This window comes from Delphinapterus leucas, chromosome 15 (genome assembly GCF_059928025.1).
Source record: "Delphinapterus leucas isolate spDelLeu-1000000601 "Yukka" chromosome 15, BTC_Dleu_Yukka2, whole genome shotgun sequence".
NCBI lineage: Eukaryota > Metazoa > Chordata > Mammalia > Artiodactyla > Monodontidae > Delphinapterus > Delphinapterus leucas.
The window spans coordinates 37,974,020-37,998,875 of NC_143143.1; the positions used below are offsets into that span (position 1 = coordinate 37,974,020).

General features: G+C 53.8%; 1 protein-coding gene across 10 annotated transcripts in view; it reads right to left on the minus strand.

The window, feature by feature from the left end:
- The window catches only part of RAB11FIP3 (RAB11 family interacting protein 3), a 79,324-nt gene that overhangs the window by 13,457 nt on the left and 41,011 nt on the right, over positions 1-24,856 (minus strand). For 4 of the 10 annotated variants that reach the window (XM_022594336.3, XM_089896462.1, XM_089896463.1 and 1 more), the window contains exons 3-6: positions 17,590-17,684; positions 9,072-9,229; positions 4,968-5,117; positions 2,390-2,524 (exon numbers count right to left, since the gene is read on the minus strand). In XM_022594336.3, the coding sequence (XP_022450044.1) occupies positions 2,390-2,524; positions 4,968-5,117; positions 9,072-9,229; positions 17,590-17,684 (538 nt within the window). The remainder of the gene's footprint in view (positions 1-2,389; positions 2,525-4,967; positions 5,118-9,071; positions 9,230-17,589; positions 17,685-24,856) is intronic. The other 6 variants (XM_022594338.3, XM_089896467.1, XM_089896465.1 and 3 more) reach the window with 3 other exon arrangements.

Here is a 24,856-nt window from a genome sequence, read left to right on the forward strand (position 1 = left end):
TCCTGGCCCTGTGATGCTGCGTCGGCCAAGGGTGCTGGACAGGGACCCAGGAAAGGGCCTGCTTCCAGGTGCCCCTGCTGCCTGGGCAGCACCAGGGTTTAAACTTGGGCCCTGATCCCCACACTCCCGAATCCCACCAGGGCGGCTGCACCTGACACTTCCCAGGCAGTTCCGTGGTGGAAGTCCCTCTGGTGAGACCCCTCCCAGCGAACAGCTTTCCTGGCAGCCAGAGGGCAGACTTCTGCAAGTTTTAGAAGGTGCGGCTACGCCCTCTGCAGCCGGTGGCGTGACCCGCTGCTCCTCCCTCACAGCTGCTGCCCCGTCTCCTCCTGAGCTCTCCTCCCAGCCAATGCCACGTTACTCCAATCCCCAGTTACAATGGTCACTCTCTATTAAACTTTCCTATTCAAGTTACTGTGTGGTCCCCTCTTCTGACTGGGCCCTGACTGATGCTGTACATTTGAACACAAGTCTAATTTCATCCTGGAGCAACAGGAAAGGACAGACCACTGTCCAGTGTGCTGTCCCCCTTCAGGGGCTGGCATAACTTGCACCTCTGGGTAAAGCAGACGTCTCAGTTTCTACAAAATGAACCGTTTTACAGAGGCTCCCAGGTATGTGGAAAATACGTATGTTCTGAGGTTCACTGGGTAGAAATTATATCAGACGTCAAAGCTGCTGTCTGAATATGGTTTGGACTAAATCACCTTTCACCAGCCACAAAGCATGACCAAATATGTTTATTTTGAGGCAATTCCATGGAAACCAATGGGTAAGGTTCACATCTCCTTAAGTGAGTGTGTAGGGGAAAGTTCCTGACTGATTATAACGAGGGTTCTGATGGCATATTAACCCCCTTGTTAGTGCCTGTCTTAGGGAACAGGTGGCTGAAACTGGATGTGAGACCCCCTGGACTTGCTGGCTGGACTCAGCCACGTCCCAGTCTGTTCTCTGCCCCACAAAGCCTAGCAGAGGCGACTGTGGCCACCCTGGGGCAGGTCCTCAATGTGGGAAAAGATCACTTCCACATCAAGTACCTTCGGAGGGTGAGAACTGAGATACGGGGAAGGCAGGTCCCTGCTCGGGAAGGACAAATGACCATCCCCGCCAGGCTGAGCGGCCATCCTGGAGCGCTGAGCACTGGGCTGAACACGAGGGGTAAAGGGAGGCTGGCGGGTCTCTGGAATCCCTGGTCTCCCTAGAAACTCCTCAAAGAGCACCTCCAGTTCTCCTCAGCGCTGCTGGCACCCCCAGCTCCCCTCTGAAGGTGCCGATCGGCCCTATCCCTCACCTGACCAGGTGCTGGCTGAACCCCGGCCCAAGCTCTGAGCTACACAAGTGCAGGAGGAAGGGCTGAACCAGCACCAGGACACTACTGGCTGTCGGTCGCAGGGCCCACCAGGCAGACTGAGTGGCCGAGGCCAAGCCCCAAGGGCAGACAGCAGGCCCAGGAGGAAGCGTACGTGCCAAAACCATTAGGATGGTTCACCTTCCATGCAACTCCCACCAGTCCAAGGCCCCTGCCTCCAGGAAGTTGCATGGGAGCCCACAGCACTGGTCGGCACGTCCCACCCCTTCCTTGCTGCCCGCACGAGAGCGCCTGGCAGCCCCTCACTCCCTCCGCTGGGCTGGGGCTGTGGGGTGCGCCGCACGAGGACCCATCTCTCCTCCACACAACAAGCTGATCAGCAATCTGCCTAACGGACACGTCAGCATGTGCAAACCACCCAAAATGTTTCCTGCAGCTGGAGCCTGTGAGGCTCTGAGGAGCCAGGTGCCTCCTCCTGGGACTCTGACTGGGGGTGGGTACAGGGGGCGGAGAAGGAACCAGGAGATGAGGAGAGGGAGAGGCGAAGAGCAGCAGGCATGCTGGGCCCAGCGGCCCGTTCCGGGGACAGAGCAGCCAGTGACTCTGCCGCTGACGGAGGCTGCACAGCCTCCCGGAGACCAGCTCAGGGCAGGGCTCACCCCGATTCAAACTGACGCCCCTGAAAGCTGCTCACAAGTCTGCACTGAAGACCTACTCTCACTTTAGATTTCCCAGTGCTACTTCTTGTGACTCTCAACTTCAAACATCTTTCAGTAAAACGGAGAAAGCACATCTTTCTAAAAGCAGACTTTCTCCCACATGCTGGCTGTCTTCAGGCAGGGCAGAGGCAGGGGACTGGACCGTGGCATGCACACAGGGCACCAGACCAGGAACAGCACATGCAGGGCAGGGGCCGGAGAAGAGTCCGCTGTCCGCACGTCTGCCCGGCCTCTGGAGGAAGCCCCCGGAGTGGGCCAGGCATAGGGAGTGGCACCTGGGCCAGGGCAGTGGGGGCGGCTGCGGGCAGGCGGAGTCTGCCTCCCCCAGGACAGAGAGCAGGTCAGGCACCGCATAGGTTACCTATTCTTTTCAAGATCGTTCAGGCGAGCAGAAAGATCCTCAAGGCGGTTGATTTGTTTGTGGCACTGGCTACAGTAAAACTCAAAAGCCTCATCTGTGAGGATGCTGTGCAGCTTGGCGGCAAGCGGGTCAGCGCTGGAGGGACGAGAGGTGTGGCTTCAGGAGAGAGCAAGGATCGGGTGGCTGGACAGGGTGAGCTGTCAGGCGGATGCCGCCGAGGCCTCTGTCACCCTCAGCACCACCTCCGGGACCTGCAACACCCGGCGCAGCGGCTGGGGGCACCTTCCTGGTCAGGCTCTCAGAAGACACAGGCGCAGCCCCGCGGCTCGTTGTAAAAGAAGAACCCTGCTTTGCCAAGAAGTAAATGACTGGACACACTGCATCCTCCTTTGTCAGAAACACATCAGCGCGAGAGCAACGCACACGGCCAGGGGGCGTCTTACTTTCTGTTCTGTAACCCTGTCAGTAACTGTCTAAGAACCACCAGAACCAAGAACTATGGGTGGATGACTTTCGTTAAAAACTCATAATTCCGTTAGCCACGCCACGACCTAATCTCAGTGGGCTTTCAGGGCAGTGGTAATGGCAGCCACGTCTTGTGGGCATTAGGACCCCAGGCTACAGAAAAGTTAAAGTGAGACATCAATCGTAGCGCAGAAGTAACCCTGCAGACATGGGATGAGGGACGGACACACGGAACAAATGGAGAGATCACCAAAATGGGGAGACACACGCCCCGCGGGGCCACAGCCTGGCCCTCGGGGCAGCACCACTTGGAGCACGTCAGGCAGCCCTGCTGGCTTGGCCCCCGCCCAGGCCCTTGGCCTCTGCTGTTGGCACAGCTGGAGAATTTCCAGAACTGGGGGCAGAAGGGAGAGGTGACTAACATGTGCAGGCTGTCCAACCAGGCCAGGGTCTCCCCGAGGGGCCGGCACATTCCCTGACCTGGATACAAGGGTGGGTGCTTTCTCCCAGGGCCTCCTGCAGCCCGAAGAGGCAGGAGAGCCGGGCAGGAGCCAGCTCCATGAGCGAAGGTCCTGCCCTTTAGATGCCACAGTTGAGTTTATTCAAAGCCAGAATTTTCCAGAGAGTTTGGGGATGTCAGGTGATTATAAGAAAATGAATCCGAAGAGCCATTTGTGATGTTAAACCTCCCTCAGAGGCCAGTCGAAGGGCACAAACTTTCAGCAAGAGGAATAAGGTCCGAGGACACTACAGATGGTAACACCGTGCAATCAGACCTTGGAGACACTGCAGGTTCACCTGCAGCCCATCGCAATAAAGTGAGTGGTGCAATAAAGTGAGTTATGCGAAGTTTTTGGTTTCCAGTGCATGTAAAAGTGACGTTTACACTGTACCGTAGTCCAATAAGTGTGTAAAAGTATCACATCTAAAAAAACAACATAGGGAATTCCCTGGTGGTTAGGACTCTGCGCTTCCACTGCAGGGGACACGAGTTCGCCCTATGGTCGGGGAACTAAGATCCCGCAAGCCACACGGCACAGCCAAAAAATTAAAATATTAAAAATTGAAAAAGAAAAGAAAAAACCCACGTGCATGCATACCTTAACTAAAAAATACTTTATTCCTAAAAAATGCTCACCAGCATCTAGGCCTTCAGGGAGCTGTAATCCTTTTTTTTTTCCTAAGAAGAAGGCTGCTCCCTGTTGGGGAGAGAAGCTCCTTCTATTTTTTTTTAAAATTTATTTATTTATTTTTGGCTGCATTGGGTCTTCGTTGCTGTGCGTGGGCTTTCTCTAGTTGTGGTGGCTTCTCTTGTTGCAGAGCACGGGCTCTAGGCACGCAGGCTTCAGTAGTTGTGGCACACGGGCTTAGTTGCTCCGCGGCATGTGGGATCTTCCCGGACCAGGGCTTGAACCCGTGTCCCCTGCACTAGCAGGCAGATTCTTAAGCACTGTGCCACCAGGGAAGCCCTGTAATCCTTTTGCAACAGTCACGTCAAGGATTGCTGATCACAGATTCCCACAACAAACAATTATAATGAGAGTCTGAAATATTGTTAGAATTACCATAATGTGACACAGAGACACGGTGCAAGCAATGGCTTTGGAAAAATGATGCAGGGCTTCCACAGCCTTTACTTCCACAGTGAGTAAAAAACACAAAGGGAAGTGCAGGACGAGGTCCACCTGCACAGCAAGACTGAGATTGCTGAGCAGGGTGTCAACACTCACACACACACACTCACATACACTCTCTCACACACTCACACACACACACACTCACACACTCTCTCTCACACACACAGCCTCCCTCAAGCTCAATGCAAACCACAATGTGATCCACAAACAGCACTGTGAAACCTGTAAAGCCGAGTTTCCCAACCCCAGCTCTGTGCCCTGGGACTCGGCTGAGGCCCCATAAACGGGGAGTGACTGGGACCATAACTGATGAGAGGAACCACAGCCAACTGTTATCCCGATAGAAATCTTAAAATTTTGACTGTGGCATTGTTCAGTTATATTACAGTGAATAAAACAAGTTCTCTGTGAACCAAAAGGAGACCCTCCCCCTTAACAGAACGTGAAGAGACAGGGCCCTGGTGCAGGGCTCTTACCTGGGGGTGAGGAAGACGGGGTCTCTGCAGCCGTGCTCCCCGTTGCAGAGGGTCTCTGGGGACAGCTCCGCCTCACTGCCCTCACCATAGTCCTCGAAATGTTCCTCACCTCCTATCACCGTGACGACCGACTGGCTGTGCAGGTGGGACCTGCAGAGGCAAACGAGTGTCAGCTGCCGACATGAGCTGCGGGCACCCCAGAGCAGCGGGCGTGACCTGAGCCTCCAGCAGAAACGTGCAGTGACCACACGTGTGAGTTCGTGTTCTAACAGCCGCGCTAGGGAAGGTAAATGCACAGGTGAAACTGACTTTAACAATGTACTTCACTTGGCCCAACATACCCAAAATCATCACTTCCAAAACAAGATCTTTATATCATCTATGTCCTTGTGTCATAATAAGCTTTCGAATCTGGTGTTTGCTGCACCCCGGGCACACGGCAGGTGCTCCCCGCCCGGGGGCCGGGCCACCACCTCACCATGGATCCCCCCACCCCCCGAGATCCTGTGAGCAGGCGCAGGAGCTGCCCCCTCAGAGGGGCAGGCCTGGTAGTCAGGAGGGGCCAGTCTCTGTCCGCTGCCCAGACCCACAGTCGCACGACACGCAGCGCAAGCTCCCCGAGGCACCTGACCCCAATGGTCTCGGTACGTCCGACTGCTCTCTGAAGAGCGTGTCCGAGTCTGACTGCCTCTCACCTGCTACCAGCCCTCACCTTCTCACACAGAGACAGGAAGAAATGATTCCTTCCGACAGACACCATTTCACACTAAGCTGCTTTCTGTTTCTGTAGATGAGCTGCTTCGTGGATCCACGTGCCCAGACCCCGGGAGAGGAAGCTGCCCCCGAAGTGAGAGGGAGCATGCATAGCCTCCATGGGCCGGACGTGGACGCCTGTGGGCGGCGAGGAGCCCAGCGCCTGTCCTCATGTCAGAGGGGATGTGCACTTGGTGCTGGGGACCCAGGGCAGACCACGCAGCCGTCACGCACTGCATCGACAGAAAACGGGTGACTTTAGATTATAATCGGCAACCTCGTGGCAATTCAAGATTTTCTCATTTGACACCAACGTGACTTCAATGAATCCTGAGGGCAAGTCACTGCTTAAGCAGCAAAACAGCCCAGAGCCTAGAAACTTCCAGAGGAAAATTAAGACCTCATAATGGTTTCCCAGATTTGACACTTCAACTTTGATTACTTGACCCAAATTGAATTTAAAGAACTTAGGGACTTCCCTGGTCGTGCAGTGGTTAAGATTCCACGCTCCCAATACGGGGGGTCCAGGTTCAATCCCTGGTCAGGGAACTAGATCCCACATGCATGCCGCAACTAAGAGTCCACATGCCACAACTAAGGACCCCACGAGCCACAACTAAGGAGCCCGCAAGCCACAACTAAGATCCAGTGCAACCAAATAAATAAAATATTTAAAGAAATTTAAAAGAACTTACCTATTACCTTAAAAAATACTGATCAGGGGCTTCCCTGGTGGCACAGTGGTTAAGAATCCGCCTGCCAATGCAGGGGACATGGGTTCAAGCCCTGGTCCGGGAAGATCCCACGTGTCGCGGAGCAACTAAGCCCATGCGCCACAACTACTGAGCCTGCACTCTAGAGCCTTTGAGCCACAGCTACTGAAGCCCGTGCGCCTAGGGCCCATGCTCTGTGACAAGAGAAGCCACCGCGATGAGAAGCCCGCACACCGCAATGAAGAGTAGCCCCCGCTCACCACAACTAGAGAAAGCCCGCACGCAGCAACGAAGACCCAATGCAGCCAATAAATAAATAAATAAATTCTTTAAAAAAAAAAAAAAAGTACTGATCAGGAAGCTACAGCAAACGTGGCATCCCCAGCCCCACGTATTCTACCCTCACACCTCCCTCCTTGGTCACTGCAAGCCACTCTGGGCTCCCATCTCCACACGCTGGGCTTGGCCCCTGGTGGCCCTGGAAGGTGTTCCTCCAGTCCCAACAGAGCCCAATGGCCGAACGCGCACGCACGACGCCCCCTTCCCTACCAGACGGTCACCCCACACCGTAGCAATCAAGGAAAGACCCCAATAAATGGAGCAATAAACTATGTTCAAAGACTGGGAGACCCATAGGGACAAGATGTTGGTCCTGCCCAAATAATCTACAGATCCAGCAAAATCCCAACCCAAATCCCAGCAGGTACTTTTTTCCAGAGACTAACAAGCTGAATCTATATAAAATCCACATGGAAATGTGAAGGCCAAAGGTGCCAACGCAGCCTTGTAGAGCGAGGCTGGAGGGTGCACATGGCCGAACGGCAGGACCAGTGGGCGACAAGCCTGAAGCAGAAGGACTGAGCGATGCTGACCTGCACAGGGCACACAGGGCCAAGCAGGGCGTCCAGCATAGCCCATGCACTCGGCCACCTTGTGGGGCAATGAGGAAGGAGGGAGCTTCAAAACCGAGCCTGAGCCAATGGACATCTATACAGGAGAAATGACCCCTGCCTCACACCATGCACAAAAACTCCCTTACGGGGAGATGAAAGAGCTGAAAACAAAGGCAAAACAATAAAGCTGTTAAAGAAAAGCAGAAGTAAACGTCACAGTGATGTGAAGTAAGCAGAGACCTCTGAAGCAGAACACAGACGTGCCAACCACAAAAGACAAACAGATACACTGGACTACAGTAGAATTTAAAACGTCTGTTCTCAGACACCCCAGGGAAGTGAGAAGATGACCTGCAGAGGGGGAAAAAGATGCCTGCAACACACCCGGGACAAAGGAGTCCCCTGAGACAGAGGAAGAGCTCCCACAATTGAAGACAGAGGAAAAGACAGCCCACGGGACCCGGGGAGGCCAGATCCACCCACCGCCTGTATCTGCAGAGGCAGCCAACGCAGAGCTGAGAAGCGGTGCTGAGACCATCGGGCCACGAGCCTGTTTACTATCTGGCCTCTACGGAAAAGCTTTCAGAGTCCTGCAATCAACAAAGGGGCGAAAGCCTGGAACAGGCACTGCACAGGAGAGGGTCTCCACATGGGCAGCCAGTGCAAGAAAGGCACTGCCCCCGTCAGGCACCTGGGAAACCCAAGTGAGGACCACCTGCTCTGCGCGCCCTCAGACAACAGGCGTGAAGAAGCGGAGGATGTCAGGCGCTGCGAGAATGGAGAGCAGCTGGAACCCGCAGGCGGCTGGCAGGCAGGGAGCTACCAAACCCCACCTGTAAGTGTCTGACCTGCAGTAACCCCTACAGAGGAGCCTGTGCCCCAGGCGCGCCCTATGCCACCGAGGAACAAACACGGCCACCAAAAGACGTGATTGCTTACAGGCAGCAGCTTTATTCATGAAACCAAATCTGTGAGCAAACCCAATGCCCCAATGCCCACTGACAGGAAATTAAGAAGCTGCGGGCTTCTTAATGGAACACTCAATAATAACCAGAATAAACCACTCACAACGGTGCACACAGACACGGATAAACCTCACAGCCACGATACCAAGTGGGAGAAGCCAGGTGGAGGAAGGATACACACTGTGTGATGACCCTTGAGTGAGGAACAAACCAGGAGCCAGGGTACCAGGGAAGGAGCTGGGCGGGGGGGGGGGCGGGGGGCGGCGGCGGGAGGGCTGGCGCCTGGGATAGGCATGCCATCTTCAATTAGGGAGGAAAAACACAAGCTCTGCAGGGGCCAAACAAGAAACAAAATGAAATAAAATAAGCAAAATTCCAGTTTCAAGGCCTCCCGGGGAGCCCAGGGCAGAACCGCCAGCCGTCACCTGGGCCCACATGGGCCACCTGGCACCTGGCCTCTCTGATCCGGCCCTTCCCCCTCACTGTCCTCAAACGCATGGAGTCAGGGTGCCATAAAGATGAAGACGTTTGAAATGTGTCTCGCCCTGGGTCATAAGAATTGTGATGACAAAATCCAAAAGACCAAGTGAACATTTTCTCCTAGGATTCCTATCTGTACAGAGGAGCACCTTCTGACGGAGGCTGCACGGTCAGCTGGGCGCAGGCTCTTCCCAGGACCGCAGCCCTCCGCAGGCTCACACTCCCCTCTGGATCACCTGACATGAACCCCACCATGAACCCATCTGCCATCGGCCCCGGGCCATGTGGATAGGAACAGACCTGCCCGGGAGCAGCAGCAGGGCGCCGTGGCCGGGCTCCTCCGTGGCGTCCAGGCATTCGGGGGGCACCAGGGTGCCTGTGTCCTCATCCGTGAAGGTCTCACACTCACTGTAGGTGCTCTCAGAGCCCATGTATGCGCTGTCTGTCACCTCGTTGGCCTAGGAGAGAGAGCCAAGAGTCAGTCCCGGGGCCTGGGAAAGGACCCCGTGGAGGGGGAGCTTGCACGTGGGAGATGTCCCTCCTGTACTTCTAAGCAGAAACAGTAGGTTACAAAACACTTCAGTATTTTCAAAAATGAAAAATAGGCACATGTTCAAGAGCAGAAAAAATGACTGGAGGGATTTTTAAACTTAGTTATAGAAATATGCCTAAAATGGACACAAAGTATCCCAACATCACAGGATACATGCCAGAACAGCCCGTTTTGTGGCTTTCCAGCACTGGAATGAATTCTACCCCAGGAACTAATGTCCAATAGTGTAAGTCTATGCCTTTTAAAAAGTCCCCATCAATGTCTGCTCTGTACGTGCAAGCTATTGCTTTGAAATTCAATTGCGTGGTCTAACCTCAAAATACGAATTCATCAATTATTTGACCAATTATGTTTTCTGGTTAAATGTCTACTTTCCTGGACTTCCCTGGTGGCGCAGTGGTTAAGAATCCGCCTGCCAATGCAAGGGATGCAGGTTCGATCCCTGGTCCGGGAAGATCCCACATGCCACAGAGCAGCTAAGCCCATGTGCCACAACTACTGAGCCTGCGTTCTAGAGCCCATGGGTCACAGCTACTGAGCCCACATGCCACAACAACTGAAGCCCATGCACCTAGAGCCCTCCCGTGCTCTGCAACAAAGAGAAGCCACCGCAATGAAAAGCCTGCACACTGCAACGAGGAGTATAGCCCCTGCTCTCTGCAACTAGAGAAAGCCCGCGTGCAGCAACAAAGGCCCAACACAGCCAAAAATAAACTAATTAATTAATTAATTTTAAAATGGTCTACTTTCCCACTAAACACATCTTTGTTTTTTTACTCTTGTGGACCCAGTACCGAGCACAGGGCTGGGCGTACAGCAGACAGTAGATATTTGTGGATTGTCCAAATGAACTTAAAACTGAAAAACCATTAAACAGGCCATTTTCAATGTACAATCTCAGTTTTAACTGAAGTGCAGCTTCATTGGTTAGGAGAAGTAGCCATCCCTTCATGCTTGAAAGAGTCTGAGGTTAACAATTTGCAAACAAGTAAGAATTCAGAGAAGCAACTGGAGACGGTGCACTTTGTCCTCGGGCTCTGGTGTCACAAGATGGGGGGGGAGGGCTAGAGGGTCCCTGACGGCTGTCTCCGCACCTGCGCCCGATGGAGACCCAGGGCCCATCCTCGGTCTGCCGTCCAGCAGCCGTGTGACCCCAGCCCGGGCTCTCGAGCATCCGAGCTGTGCTGCCTCATTTGTAGATCAGGGGCTGCAATGCTGATCTCAAGAGGTCGTAACCACTCAAGACTTAGAGATCACACAGGCGGGTGCGAGAACAGAGCCTGAAAGCTGGGGGCTCATGTGTCATAGGTGGTGCAACCCCTGCCTCCTGCACATAGGACAGAATGAAGCAGGGAAGGCACCCGAGGTACCTACTGCACGCATTCCATGCCGCTCCTTATTTCCAAGGGAAAACCTGATATTCCTTGGAATCTCAGGCAACTGAGTAATTCACAAAGAGTGTTCATTTCAAAATCTGAAATCAGGAAATCCCTTCAAGAGGCCTCCACTCTCCTTCTCCTCACCACCAAGCAGGTGGCTCTGGGCTCAGCCTGCAGGTAGGGACACTGTCCGAGCCAGGCAGGCTCCGCCATGTGCGAGGCTGGGCCCGCTGCTCCTGGGCCGAGGGACAGCTGCCCGGAGCCCTCCCCTCCCCTCTGTTCGCCCTCGACCCGGAAGCAGGCGGGTCTTGGACTTGGACTGGGGGCCTCAGAGATGGCTTCCTGTAGGGGACAGAACGTGACTCTTGAGGTCAGCGTTTAGACAGCCAACCACCACCACTTCCAGCAGAGGCTCCTCTGGCCAGTGTGGCCCCAGGTCCTCGCAGGCAGCGGGGTGCGCAGAAGCGCCGGACAGCTCGGTGCCGGGGGAGGCCCGGAGCTCAGGCCTGTTGACCTCACCCGCAGTCATGCTGCTGAGGCCGGGCTGCAGCCGGAACCCTCCCTGGGGCCTGGAGGACGGTTCAGGGTGGAAGTAATTCCTCACAATGCAAGACGAGGCAGATGCCATGCAAACCCGACTGCGCCCACACCTCGCAAGCAGACATGCTCACCTTCCATCTTCATTCCTAAAGCAAGCCCGGCCCCGGGGCACACAGAGCAGCCCCAGGGGCAGGAGGCCCAGAGGCTCCAAGAGGACCCCAGGGCAAGGCCCAGGGAGGGCCAAGGGGACCGGGAGGACGGGGCCAGCTCGTTTCACAGACACTACCCACCTGCTCACCCCCTGAAGTCCAGGCTGTCCTGAATAAATTTCAGCAAGCCAGATAGTTTTCTAGGGCAGGTGGGCGAACACCTGCCTTTTAAGAGGGCAGAAAACTGTCTGTGAGCGTGGTCCACTGGAGGAACACCGAGGGCTCAGAGAGGCACCCCAGCAGCCCCCATGTGCCGCCAGACAGGACCTCGCTTTGCCAGCCCACCGTCTATGCCGCCAGCTTAAAAATGATTACAAATTACACGTTAGGATAAGCTCATGCGGAAATCAAAGTGCACATTAGAAAGCCTGGCTGTGTTTCCTCACCGGTTAACAAACGCTGGGCCAGCGGGTGGGCAAGGAAGCCCGTGCTCACGGCCATCAGTGAGGGGCTCGAGGGCGCCCAGGCCTGCCTGGGGCCCTTGCTGTCTGGTCATGGTCCCTCCAAGGGGAACAAGCTGCCGGGCAGACCGTGGTCGGTGTCCAGCCTCCTCTTACCCTTAGATGCCAGCCTGGCCAGGGCCCGGCTCCTCACACCAGCTCCAGGAAGGGCGTGCTCGTGGAGACAGCCTTTCCATGGAATTGGAGCGCTGGGGACTCTGTCCAGACCGGTCGTCAGCTTCCAGCGGCCTTCTATTTGCCCATCGTGCTGAGGTTCTGCAAAACCTGTGTGTCCACCTGAAGGTACATCACTGTCTCGGAAGGAGTTTAACCCACTCCCAGATATGCTCCATTAAACCTGCTGCTCTAGCTGGCAAGGGGGGCAAAGTTCAGGAAGTGCTTGCTGGGTTTTTCACAGTCAGATCTCCAAACAGAGTGGCTTTTGTTCTTGATTTTCTAACCTTTCTGATAAGAGTCTGAACAAAAGACCTATTTCTCCATCATCTTATTAAGGCCAAGAGTTGGAGGAGAAGGGAGGGCCGGAGAAGGCACAGCAGAGACCATGCTTATCGTTCCGCTGGCGCCTGCTCTCTGCGACTTTCCCATCGCCCCTCTAGAAGTTCTGACACGCGCTCGTCCCCACGGGCATCAGGTCCTCTGCCAGTCCGCCTTCCACCTTGCTCAGACTCTCAGACCCGGAACCTTCTTCTCATTCCCAGAACGTCAGCGACAACCCTCATTCACCGCCCCGCCCTTCCCCTTCTCAGAATCACCACTTTCTCCTGGGGAGAAAAGAATCAGAACCTTTCTCCTGGGGAATTCCCTGGATGTCCAGTGGTTAGGACTACGTGCTTTCACTGCCGAGGGCTCAGGTTCAATCCCTAGTCAGGGAACTAAGATCCCACAAGCCATGTGGTGAGCCCAAAAAAATTTTTTAAAAATGAAAAAAATAAAAACTTTCTCCTAGGAGCTCTCCTACAAGCTGGGGCCAAAGGGATGCTCAGTCAAACACCGGAAGTCATGGGTCCCCCAAAGCGTCCCCAGCAGGAAAGGACTCGGGAGCAGCAGTCCACCAAGTGTTACTGCATAGTGCACCCTGACCAGCACCGCTGTGTGCCCAGCCAGAAAATGTTCAACAAAAGGCTTATTTATCTCTGAAGATCGCCAGCAGAGGGTCTCCAGATGTGGTATTGGCTATAATACACGTAATCTTCACTCATATTGTTATGGTACTTATTGGGATTACATGATTCAAAAGTTTTTTAAAAAACAGCTTTCTACAAGTTTCTGTATAGCACCTAATTCCACTCCCCTCAAAATTACAACTAAAAACCTTGAAAAGGGGGCTTCCCTGGTGGTACAGTGGTTAAGAATCTGCCTGCCAATGCAGGGGACACGGGTTCGAGCCCTGGTCCGGGAAGCAACTAAGCCCGCGGAGCAACTAAGCCGTGTGCCACAACTACTGAGCCCGCGTGCCTAGAGCCCGTGTTCCACAACAAGAGAAGCCATCGCAATGAGAAGCCCGTGCACTACAACGAACAGTAGCCCCTGCTCGCTGCAACTAGAGGAAGCCTGCACGCAGCAACGAAGACCCAACACAGCCAAAAATAATAAATACATTTATAATAAATAAATAAAATAAAAACCTTGAAAAGCATAAAAACACACGGAGGAACTTTTAAGGCCCAACACTGTATGATTCTAACCAGCTCTACGACATTCTGAAAAAGCAAGACGATGGAGACAGTAAAAGATCAGAGGTTGCCAGGTGCTAGTGGGAGGAAGTGACGAATCTGGGGAGCAAAGAGGATTTTTAGGGCAGCGAAACTGCAATGGTAGATACATGTCATGAATTTATCAAAACCCACAGACGGTACACCACCAGGAGTGAACCCTAATGTAAACCATGGCCTTCAGTTAGTTACAATGTATCGACATTGGTTCACCCTTTATAACAAATGGAAGATGTTCACTGCCGGGAAACTGTGTGTGGGGGGGGTGTAATGGGAACTCTCTATACCGTCTGCTCCATTTTCTGTGGAGCAGAAAACCTAAAACTGCTAAAATGTAAAGTGTGTTAATTCTTTTAAAGCAACCAAAAAACTTAAAAAGAAATATTCCCTCCTTGTTGAAAAAAAAATTAAGATCTAAAAACCTGAGAAGCATTCCTGCTGCATACTCTGAAACGTCAGGTTCCCACCCACGTCCTTGGAAGGTGACAAGCGCGAGGTGGGGGATGGCACACCTGAGAGTTGAGGCACCATAAAGGTGGGAGGGCGGGCTTCCCTGGTGGCACAGTGGTTGAGAGTCCGCCTGCCGATGCAGGGGACACAGGTTTGTGCGCCGGTCTAGGAAGATCCCACATGCCGTGGAGCGGCTGGGCCCGTGAGCCATGGACGCTGAGCCTGCGCGCCTGGAGCCTGTGCTCCGCAACGGGAGAGGCCACAACAGTGAGAGGCCCACGTACCGCAAAAAAAAAAAAGAAAAAAAAGGTGGGAGGGCCACACTTGTGGGATGCCAGGGGGGTCCACCCTGCCGAGGACAGGAGCCAGCGATCGGACAGCACCCCAAGCCTGCTCCGCCCAGGCTTCAGGAGGCAGCCCCAGCGTCAGTGGGCCTCACCCTTTTGGTTTAGTTTTTCTTTTGTTTTTTTTTTGCGGTACGCGGGCCTCTCACTGTTGTGGCCTCTCCCGTTGCGGAGCACAGGCTCCGGACGCGCAGGCTCAGCGGCCATGGCTCACAGGCCCAGCCGCTCCACGGCATGTGGGATCTCCGCTGACCGGGGCACGAACCCGTGTCCCCTGCATCGACAGGCAGACTCTCAACCACTGCGCCACCAGGGAAGCCCGGGCCTCACCCTTTTGGATCAAATGTTTTGACGCCTTTTACTATCCTGAGTAACAAAACTCATTGTATTAGTTCCCTGGGGCCGCCAATTTCTTTTTTCTTTTTAAAATTTAATTTAATTTAAATTTCGGTGGTTTTTTTTTTTGGTTGCATTGGGTCTTCGTTGCTGCGCTTGGGCTTTCTCTAGCTGCAGTGAGCGGGGGCTACTATTTGTTGTGGTGCACTGGCTTCTAATTGCAGTGGCTTCTCTTGTTGTGGAGCACGGCTTCTGGGCACTCAGCCTTCAGCAGTTGTAGCACGCAGGCCCTAGAGTGCGCAGGCTTTAGTAGCTGTGGCACGTGGGCTCAGTAGTTGTGGCTCGTGGGCTTAGTTGCTCCGTGGCACGTGGGATCTTCCCAGACCAGGGATCGAACCTGTGTCCCCTGCATTGGCAGGTGGATTCTTAACCATTGCACCACCAGGGAAGTCCCAGGGCTGCCAATTTCTAACTACCATAAACTGGTGGCTTAAGACAACAGGAATATATTCTCAGAGACCTGGAGGCCAGAAGTTGGAAATCAAGGTGTCAGCAGGCCTGAATTCTTCCTGAGGCTCCAGAGGAGGACCTTTCCTGCCTCATCCAGCTCCTGGTGGCTAGGGGATGTCTCGGCTGGCAGCCATGTTCCTCCAGCTCTGCCCACGTCTTCATACCGCCTTCTCCCCTGTGTGTCATCTCCCTTTCTCTTCAAAGGACATTGGTCATTGGATTCAGGGCCCACTCTACCCAGCATGATCCCATCTTGAGATCCTTAACTTAACGAGATCTGCAAAGACCCTTTCTCCAAATGAGGTCACATTCACGGGTTCCGATGTACCTTCTGGGGAGTACCATTCAACCCACGACACCCACATACACATCAAATACAAAGAATCAGTATAATGCCCTCACGGAAATACGAGACAAGAACAAAACGGACGACATTGATGGTAAAGTGTGTACTGGTGTGTCAACAGGCAGGCGAGAGGTCTGCTGCTGGCCGACCACTAAGTGAGGAGACGGGGTTCTCTAGACACTCTGAACAAGAAAAGCAGGCTCTCCCCTGACCTAGCTGCACTTCTGGAAAGTTCAAGGTGTGTCATTCCACACATAGCCTTCCACGCCTCGCCATCCCACAGCCTCGGGGTCTGGCAGCTGACTTGACAACTGACACGTCAGGGTCCTGCACACCCTCAGCCCTGCCCGGCCACACCATGCCTCACAGCCAGCACACGTCCCAGCTGGGCACTTAGCCTCTATGTACCAGGACTGGGCCTGGCACCACCAGTTCACACAAAGAATGAACACACCAGCTGTTGCTGAATGGGGGACGCAAGGTGGGGTTGTCCCTGCCCTCAGGGGCTCAGGCCCTGGTGGGACTCTAGGACAAAGCTGTGAGGGGTGAATGCTCCCAGGTGGCTTGGAGGCCTGTGCTGGCAGAAGTGAGAGACAGTCAGGAAGTGAACCTGTGTCATCTGAGGGGTGACTAATACCTGGGCAGTTTCTCAGAGCAGGGAACAAGCTACAGAGACACAGAAGAGGGCAGTGGGATCCTGTGGGGTGTTACCATTCACAGGGACTCTCAGAAGCTCTTCATTTCACAAAGGAGCCCGTGCTCTGGCCTTGCTTGGCAGTCTGGCAGAAGGGGATAGCAATGTCACAGGAGAACCTGCCCCTCTGCTGACAACAGGCCACCAGCCCCGGGTGCACAGCACGGAGTGCAGACGCCCGCCAACCACAGTGTCCCCACCAGTGTCAGAATGAGCCCTGCCTGCCTGCCCTTCATGCCATTCCCCACAGAAACAGCCGTGGAGATGACCTAGAGGCACATGAAAAGATGCTCAACATCATTAATTATTAGAGAAATGCAAATCAAAACTACAATGAGGTACCACCTCACACTGGTCAGAATGGCCATCATCAAAAAAATCTACAAACAATAAATACTGGAAAGGGTGTGCTGAAAAGGGAACCCTCCTGCACTGTTGAATGTAAATTGATACAACCACTATGGAAAACAGTATGGAAGTTTCTTAAAAAACTAAAAATAGAGCTACCATATGACCCAGCAATCCCACTACTGGGCATATACCTGAGAAAACCATAATTCAAAAAGAGACATGCACCCCAATGTTCACTGCAGCGTTATTTACAATAGCCAGGACATGGAACCAACCTAACTGTCCATCGACAGATGAATGGATAAAGATGTGGCACATATATACAATGGAATATTACTCAACCATAAAAAGAAATGAAATTGAGTTATTTGTAGTGAGGTGGATGGACCTAGATCCTGTCATACAGAGTGAAGTTAAGTCAGAAAGAGAAAAACAAATACCGTATGCTAACGCATATATATGGAATCTAAAATAAATGGTACTGATGAACCTAGTTGCAGGGCAGGAATAAAGACGTAGACACAGAGAATGGACTTGAGGACATGGGGTGGGAGGGGGAAGCTGGGGCGAAGTGAGAGTAGCATCGACATATATACACTACCAAATGTAAAATAGCTAGCTAGTGGGAAGCAGCTGCATAGCACAGGGAGATCAGCTCGGTGCTTTGCGATGACCTAGAGGGGTGGGGTAGGGAGGGGTGGGAGGGAGGCTCATGAGGGAGGAGATATGGGGACATATGTATGCATATGGCTGATTCACTTTGGTGTACAACAGAAACTAACACAGTATTGTGAAGCAATTATACTCCAGTAAAGATTAAAAAAAAAACAAACAGCCATGGGGACCAATGAGTGAAGAAGGATTTAGGGTACATGAGGAAGAGAGGGTGTATCTGTCAGATGCCCGCTCAGCTCTCCCGGGAAGACCACTTGCCTCAAAGGTAACGAAGTCATCGAACTCCTCGGGGCAGGCTGGCGGCTCCTCGTCGGGGGCAGGCGTGACACTGCAGAGCTGGCCGTCGGGATCTGCTAGAGAAAGAAGACCCGGCTCAGCAGGTGGCCCAGAGTATCCCCAGAGAGGTCAAGGGGGAAGGTGCGTGCGTGGTGGACGTGAGCGGGACCTGGACTGGCCATGAGAAACCCCGGGGGAAGGAGGCCAGCAGTGCAGCCCCCGGGGAAACAAGGCTTTGGGCCAGACTCCACGTTTTATTTATTTTGGCCATGCCACGCATCTTGCGGGATCTTAGTTCCCCAGCTGGGGACTGAACCCAGGCTCTTGGCAGTGAAAGTGCGGAGTCCTAATCACTGGACCGCCAGGGAAGTCCCAGGCTCCACGTTTTAAAGAATCTGTCTTGTCTGGGGAGGTGTCAGTGTGATAACATCTGTCCAAGGTGCTGGACCCATGGCAGCTTTTATTTTCTCCCTTTTTACTTAACTTTACCTTCTACAACACATTTTATTTTATAATAATAATAAGTTTGAAGGAAACGCTATCGTTTCATGCTGGATAACGCTGACGTCAGCACCAGAGACCCCACTTCTCAGACACGAGCCCACAGCAGTGGCCCTTCTGCAGAAAAAGCTCTGCTCCCACGGCCTCTAGGCAATGTCAGGGCATAGCCCGTCCCAAAGAGCATGCAAGACGCCTATGTTTCCTGAAGCTGCTTCATTACTGTGATATCATAAGAAATATTTATTTGGTCTTTGTCTCCATTGGTTCCTGGCACAGAGCTCCTAAAACCCCAGGGATTTCCTGAGTGAAGGGGTGAAATGAGCATCTTTTATTCATAACAAGCCCCTTTCAGCTTTACCTGGGTTCACATCAGTGAAGTGACTCTCAGGGGATGGGGGCTGGTTGCCAGGGAACTTTCAGCCCTACTCCTGACCTCTGACCTCCCGGGATGGGGAAGGGCTGGAGACGCAGCTGATCTCCAACAGCCAGGGATTAAACAGTCCTGCCCGTGTAATGGAGCCTCCACACAAACCCCAAATGAAGGGGTTCGGGGAGCTTCCGGGTTGGGAACACACTCAGATACCAGGAGGGTGGCACATCCCAAACTCCATGGGGACAGAAACCTCTCCATGCCAGTCCCTGCCCCATATACCTCTTCACCTGGCTGTTCATTTGTAACCTTCATAATATCCTTTATAATGAACTGGTAACAGTCAGTAAAGCGCTTCCCTGGGTTCTATGAGCCATTCTAGCAAATTATCAAACCTGCGGAGGAAGTTGGAACTCTCGATTTGCAGTCAAGTCAGACAGGAGGGAGGGTGACCCAGGCACCTGGGCAGTTGGTGTCCCAGGTGGTATCCACAGAGCACAGAGGACTGCGTGGTGAGGAAAATCCACAACACAGATCACAGCAGTGACTACTCACACACATCAGTTCCTTGTTGAGTGTGTTTCACGTGACCTAACAAAACATCAGTCACTTATTCGTATGGAGTAGAGGCCTTTGAGGGCCAAGTGGACCAGCAAGCCTCCTGATGCTCCTGGGAAAAGGACTCTGAAGGGTCAGCACTGGCCTCCTTGGCCAGAGGACGCTCTTCTCTGGCATCTGGACACCACGCCCACAGGGCTCTGAGGCTTGGAGTCACAGGACAGCCTGGGGAGGGGGATGGACGCTGCCGGACCCCTCAGTGGCAGGACACGTGGCTATGTACTGTTTTTGAAGAGCTCTCAATTTGAACAGAATAATCATGCTTCCCCTCAACAATCAAGCAGATTCAAGCGTTTACACGTTCAGTAACTGTGAGATGCTGCTCCAAATTCAAGACTGCAAAAGCCCTTTGGCTGCTTCCGTCTTAAGAATCACAGGTACTTTTGCTGCAGTTGCTTTGTACCATTTTCCCCAGGGGAGTGTAGCTCAGGCGGTGGCTGGAGTGAAGGAGCCTCAGAGCGTGACAGGCTGAACCTGGACCCCGTGCTCGCTGCCCACCATGCCAGCCCACAGCCCTGCAGCCCCTCATTGGAGGCCTGGTCTTTGGTGCAGGTGAACTATGGCAGAACCATAGGGAGAGGGTGACTATGGACGGAAGACTTTGGCGTCTGGGGCAGGGGAAGGAGAGGACCACTTACCCCGGCTCAAAGCTGTAAAACGCTAGGCTGACTCTGCCTATCTTTCCACTTTCAAATGTTAAGTCTTGCTTGCACTTCCAAAAACTGAAACAGAGAATTCAAAACTCTCAGAAAGCAGCCAATCATCTTAGCCATGGTGGACATGTGCTCAGATTCCAGGGGTGGGTCCTGCCCCATGCAGTGGAGGCACATGTGAACGCAGCTCACATTTCTACAATCTCGATGGGAACTAAATATGGTTCTTCTATCAGTTTTCTCAATTAAGTATCAGTTTTTACTGTTTATTTATCTTATTCTTCCAGAGCCTGGGGGTGGGGGATGAGCCAGAGCAATGGCCCATTTGTAACAACCCGGCTTGATTTCATTCTATTCCTGAAACAAGGCCTATGGCGAGGACAGCAGACTCCTGCGCTCCTCTGCAAAACTGGGTCAGTACACGGAGTCACTGCTCCACTCCCGGACGCAGAACGGAAGCCTGACAGACGCGACAGGCCGACCATGGCCATGGCAGGGGTGCCGGCAGGAAGACGTTGAGGTGAGCTCTGGCTGAAAGCAGTTCAGGTGATCACGCTCCCATTCTCCCAAATGCTACGAGTTAACAATTTCAAAATCGTCTCTGACTTGTTTTTATTCTAATTTTATTTTCACTCTCCATTCCTAACAAAAGTTAAATGATGACGTCAAATTACCAAAAAAATAAAGGAGAAGCAGGGGGATTTCCCTGGCAGTCCAGAGGTTAGGACTGCCAGGGCCTGGGTTCAATCCCTGGTTGGGGAACTGGGATCCCACAAGCAGCGAGGCCAAAAAGAAAAACAAAAAAAAGGAAAAGCAGGGCCCACAGCCCTGACCCTCCCAGCAGTTCACCCACTGTGCGGGGAGGGGTGTCCCCACCAGCACTGCCCACTCCAGAAGAGGCCGAGTCTCCTGAGGCACCCAAGCTGCCCAGCCCAGCCCCCCAGCCTTCCTGCAGCCCCAAATGTGCAGCGTGGCCCCAGGTCCCCTTCCCAGACACTCTCTGGGAGACCTGTGTGCCCCCAGCTTCACCATCCCCCGAGTCCCATCACCTCCCGGGGTTGTCCGGGCTGTCCTCCACTAGAAAGCCAGCTCCACCGGTGCTGTGTCCCCGAGCCTGGAATGGTCCTCTCGGCAAAGCTGACGGCCCTGACAGGTCTCAGCTGCCCGCTCCCACAGCTGCAGCCCCTTCATCCGCCTGATTCAAGCTCTCATCACAGCAGCCTCCCCTTAGCCTGCCCACCCGAGGACCCCACCCTATCTGCTGGCCAGGCTGGGCCCCTGACCAACCCTGCCCCCCACCCCCCACCCTCTCTGCTCCCTCCTGCACATACTTCAGGAGTGGGGTCTGCTCTGCATAGGCTAAACTGGGGCGGGGGACACCAGCTGCAGTGTAGCATCATGCTGAGACCGAGCCTCACCCTCCCACACCACCACGTGGGACGCTGCTGTTCCAGAATATTCGTGCCACTGAAGAATCACGGCACCACTTCCTAGAGCATTCAGGCTAACTCTGGGACAGCCTAAGAAGCTTTTATTTTTAATTACAGTGGAAATGTTACCAAAAAAGAATGCAAAAATAATGAGACTCAGTGATGTGTGTGGGCCCCAGAGGCGGAACTTTCACCAAGTTGTCCTGACCTGGGGACTTCCCTGCTGGTCCAGTGGTTAACAATCAGTCTTGCAGTGCAGGGGACGCTGATTCGATCCCTGGTTAGGAAACTAAGATTCCCACATGCCGTGGGGCAACTAAGCCCATGCGCCACAACTGGAGAGTAGCCTGCGCACCACAACGAAAGATCCCGCGTGCCACAAGAACCGACGCAGCCAAAAACATAATTTAAAAAAAAAAAAAAAGTTGTCCTGACCTGGAGGCTCTGATTCAGGAGGAAGTGAGGACAGAGGGCCCCCCAGCTGCAGGGGGAAGGGCCCAGGCCAAGGCAAGGAGGGAGGAGGGGTGTGGCGAGCCCCATCTCAGCATCAGGTGGAAGGTTGACCGCAAGGGACAAGCAGGACCCAGGAGACAAGACATTCTCAGACAACCATCTTCTCTCACCAGGCTGATAAATCTATGCACACGAAACTTCGAGACACATGCAACCAGGGGACAGCCTCGGGGACAGTAGCTGGCACCCCTCCGGCTCAACAGATGGGGGTCACTCTGCTCCCACGCCGGGGCCTGACGGGCTGGTGGCTGGAGAGCTCTGACAGCGCACTGGGTCGCGCCCACCTGGTCATGAGTTTTCCAGGGAGCACATTCTGACTCCTGAGGCCCAGGGTTGGGACCCCCTAGGTCACGACCCCCCAGGAATTCCTACAGCTGAGCTTGCTCTGTTTCTCATCACCTGTGGGCCTATCAGAACAGAGCAGCCACTGCCCAGCAACAGAATCGGGGACGTGGGCTCAGAGAGGCTCAGAGAGGGCCTCAGAACCACACAGATAGCCCCGGCACCGTCTCTCGCTGGCCACTGTCCTGGGCTCCTTCCTGCCCACGCCCAGGGGCCTTGACCCTCCAGAGAAAGCCCAGTCTCGGCCCTGGCTGGAAGGTGCCCCGTGGTCAGCAGCTGCTCCGTGGTCACCCCAGGGAGTGGTCCACACCACTCCCCCCAAGGCCATGGGCTGAGGGTGGACAGCAGCATGCCTAGCCTGGCTCATGTCAGGCCAAGTGTCCCAGCAATTCCCATAAGTTCTTGAACTCTAGAATGTTCTGCTGACATCCCAGTAGAGCACTCAGGGACTTTAGCACCTTCTTCCCCACAAAATGGCTTAGTCTCTGCTTACCTGAATATTCAATTTGTTTAATTACTGTGACCACATAAACACTGACCCCTCTGGCCAAGAGTATTCCAGAAGCACATTTTCCTCTTACTCCACGTCTTGTTTTTCCTGGCATGAGTGACTGCTTGCTGGTGTCCTGGGCTTGACCCCTATGCACCCACCACCCTCCCACCCCCAAGCCCTCGGACAGAGCTGCGAAACCTTCTCCAATGACCCACCAGTCCTGGGGCCCTGGCTTCCATCACCGCCAACCTGTGGCCAACCCATCACATGGGGTGAAGGTGAAATGAAGCTGCTGAAGACAAAGACCCACAGAGCCACCTCCTCCGGGACATGTGACCTCCTTACTGACCCCCGGGACTGAGACCAGGCAGCCCAACGCGGCGGCTCCAGCCCCACTGGGTCCGAACACCCACGGACCCAGCGGGAAGCTCTCAAGCACACGTGGCACACGTGTGAAAACCAGTCACACGGCAGACCTCAAACTCCAGGCACAGCACAGAGATCCCATTCTCTGACTATCACACACATGATTAGGTTCAAATTATCGACAAGATCTTAAAATACATTTAGAAATTGTTTAAAATAATTGATGAGTCAAAGAAAAAAATCACACTGGTTTGTTAAAACTAAGAGAAAAAAGCCTACACCTAGAGTTTCCCAAAGGTTAACCGAGGAAGCTGTGGTCGGACAAGCCAGCCCCCACCCCCCACCCGCGTCCTGGGCGTGCCTGCGGTGGCCCTGGTGACCTTCCCGAAGGCCTGGCTTGGGTGCCTGCTGTGGGGTGGTGAGCACACCATACCAGGAAGCACCAAGGCACACTGGAGGTGGAGAAGCAAAAATTTGCATGAAGCCACCAAAAAATTTTGTGCAAGGGATGAAGTTTTAAACAACTTTCTGTTTTAACCGCACACCTAACCTCCAAAAAATCACTGAAGGACTACAACCCACTGGTTACACAGATCCAGACACAGGCACGAAGCCTCCGCCTGCAGACTCTCAGCCTGGAGCCCAGGGTTCACCTCACCCACCCCACCCCCAGTACGACCTCTGGGTGGTACTACCCAGCTCACCACACTGGCCTTGGGACTGCCCCCCACCTGGACCAGCCTCACGCCAGCTGGCCCCCAGAGAGGGCTGCCAGCCCGGAGCTGGCCCGTGAGGTCCTCCAGCCTGGCCCACCCACCACACTGAGGGCAGCTACACGGCCTCGGCATGTACCGCGCACACATGGGGTCCCCAGGCTGCGCAGGGCCTCAGATGGCGTGCATGCAGACTGACTGGGAGAAAGAGCCAGCGGGGACTTGGGGTTTAGGAAACCTTGCCCACGTGACACTGCTAGGCAATAACTTTGGGGCGGGGACAGACAAGACAGGTGACACTACCAACAACTGCTGATAAGACCCAAGGGCATCCCTTGACCCAGCCCCATCAGGTAACTGATGGTCCCGCCCAGGTCTGCACGTCCTCCTTTTCCTCTGCCAAGAGCAGGAGGAGGGAACGAGCCTGCGACTGGGACCTCCCACCACCCTCACCCCAGCACGTGGCCACAGATGGGGAATGAGAAGGAAAGCTCTATTCAGAGCTTCGGGATTTTATTTAAAAGGACAGCATATGGGCAACCGGTGAGAGTGTGAAACGTTCACTCTGGCAGTTCTGTATGAAACTAAGCTCACAGCCAGCACGCGACCAGCCATCCCATCCCTGGCCACAGGCCCCAAAGCCATGACAACACTGTCCACACAAAGACTTGGACCTCAGCGTCACTAGAAGGTTCATTCATTGCGGGCCCAAACTGGAGACATATTACTGTCCATCACCTGGGGGGCGGACAAACTGCATAGGCATGCAGGCGAGCATAGCTCCACACGGGAAGAGTGCCCTGACACGCGGCAGCACGGGTGAGTCGCAAGCATCACACGTGGGCGAGCACAACACGGGAGTGTGGCCAATGGTTTATTTATGTGACGTCCACGAGAGGCAAGGCTAATCCATGCTGACAGAACCAGCCAAGGAGATGCTGGCAGAAGGGAGGGGATCACTGGAAGGCCGGCAGGGAGCTGTCTCCGGGGACAGTAAGGCTCTGGGTAGGGGTCTGCATCCCAGCAGGAGAACATCAACATTCACAGAAGGGCACACAAGATTTGTGCATTCACAAAAGGTAAACTTTGACTCAAAATAAGACTGCAAACAAATACTGAACTCTAATGAATCAGTAATGACTGATACACAGGACAAGGTGTTTGGGGGAGTGTACGGCAGTATACCTGTCTAAAGTGCATCCCATTTAAAAAAAAAAAGATGGATTTTCGGACAGATGTATGGGTGGATA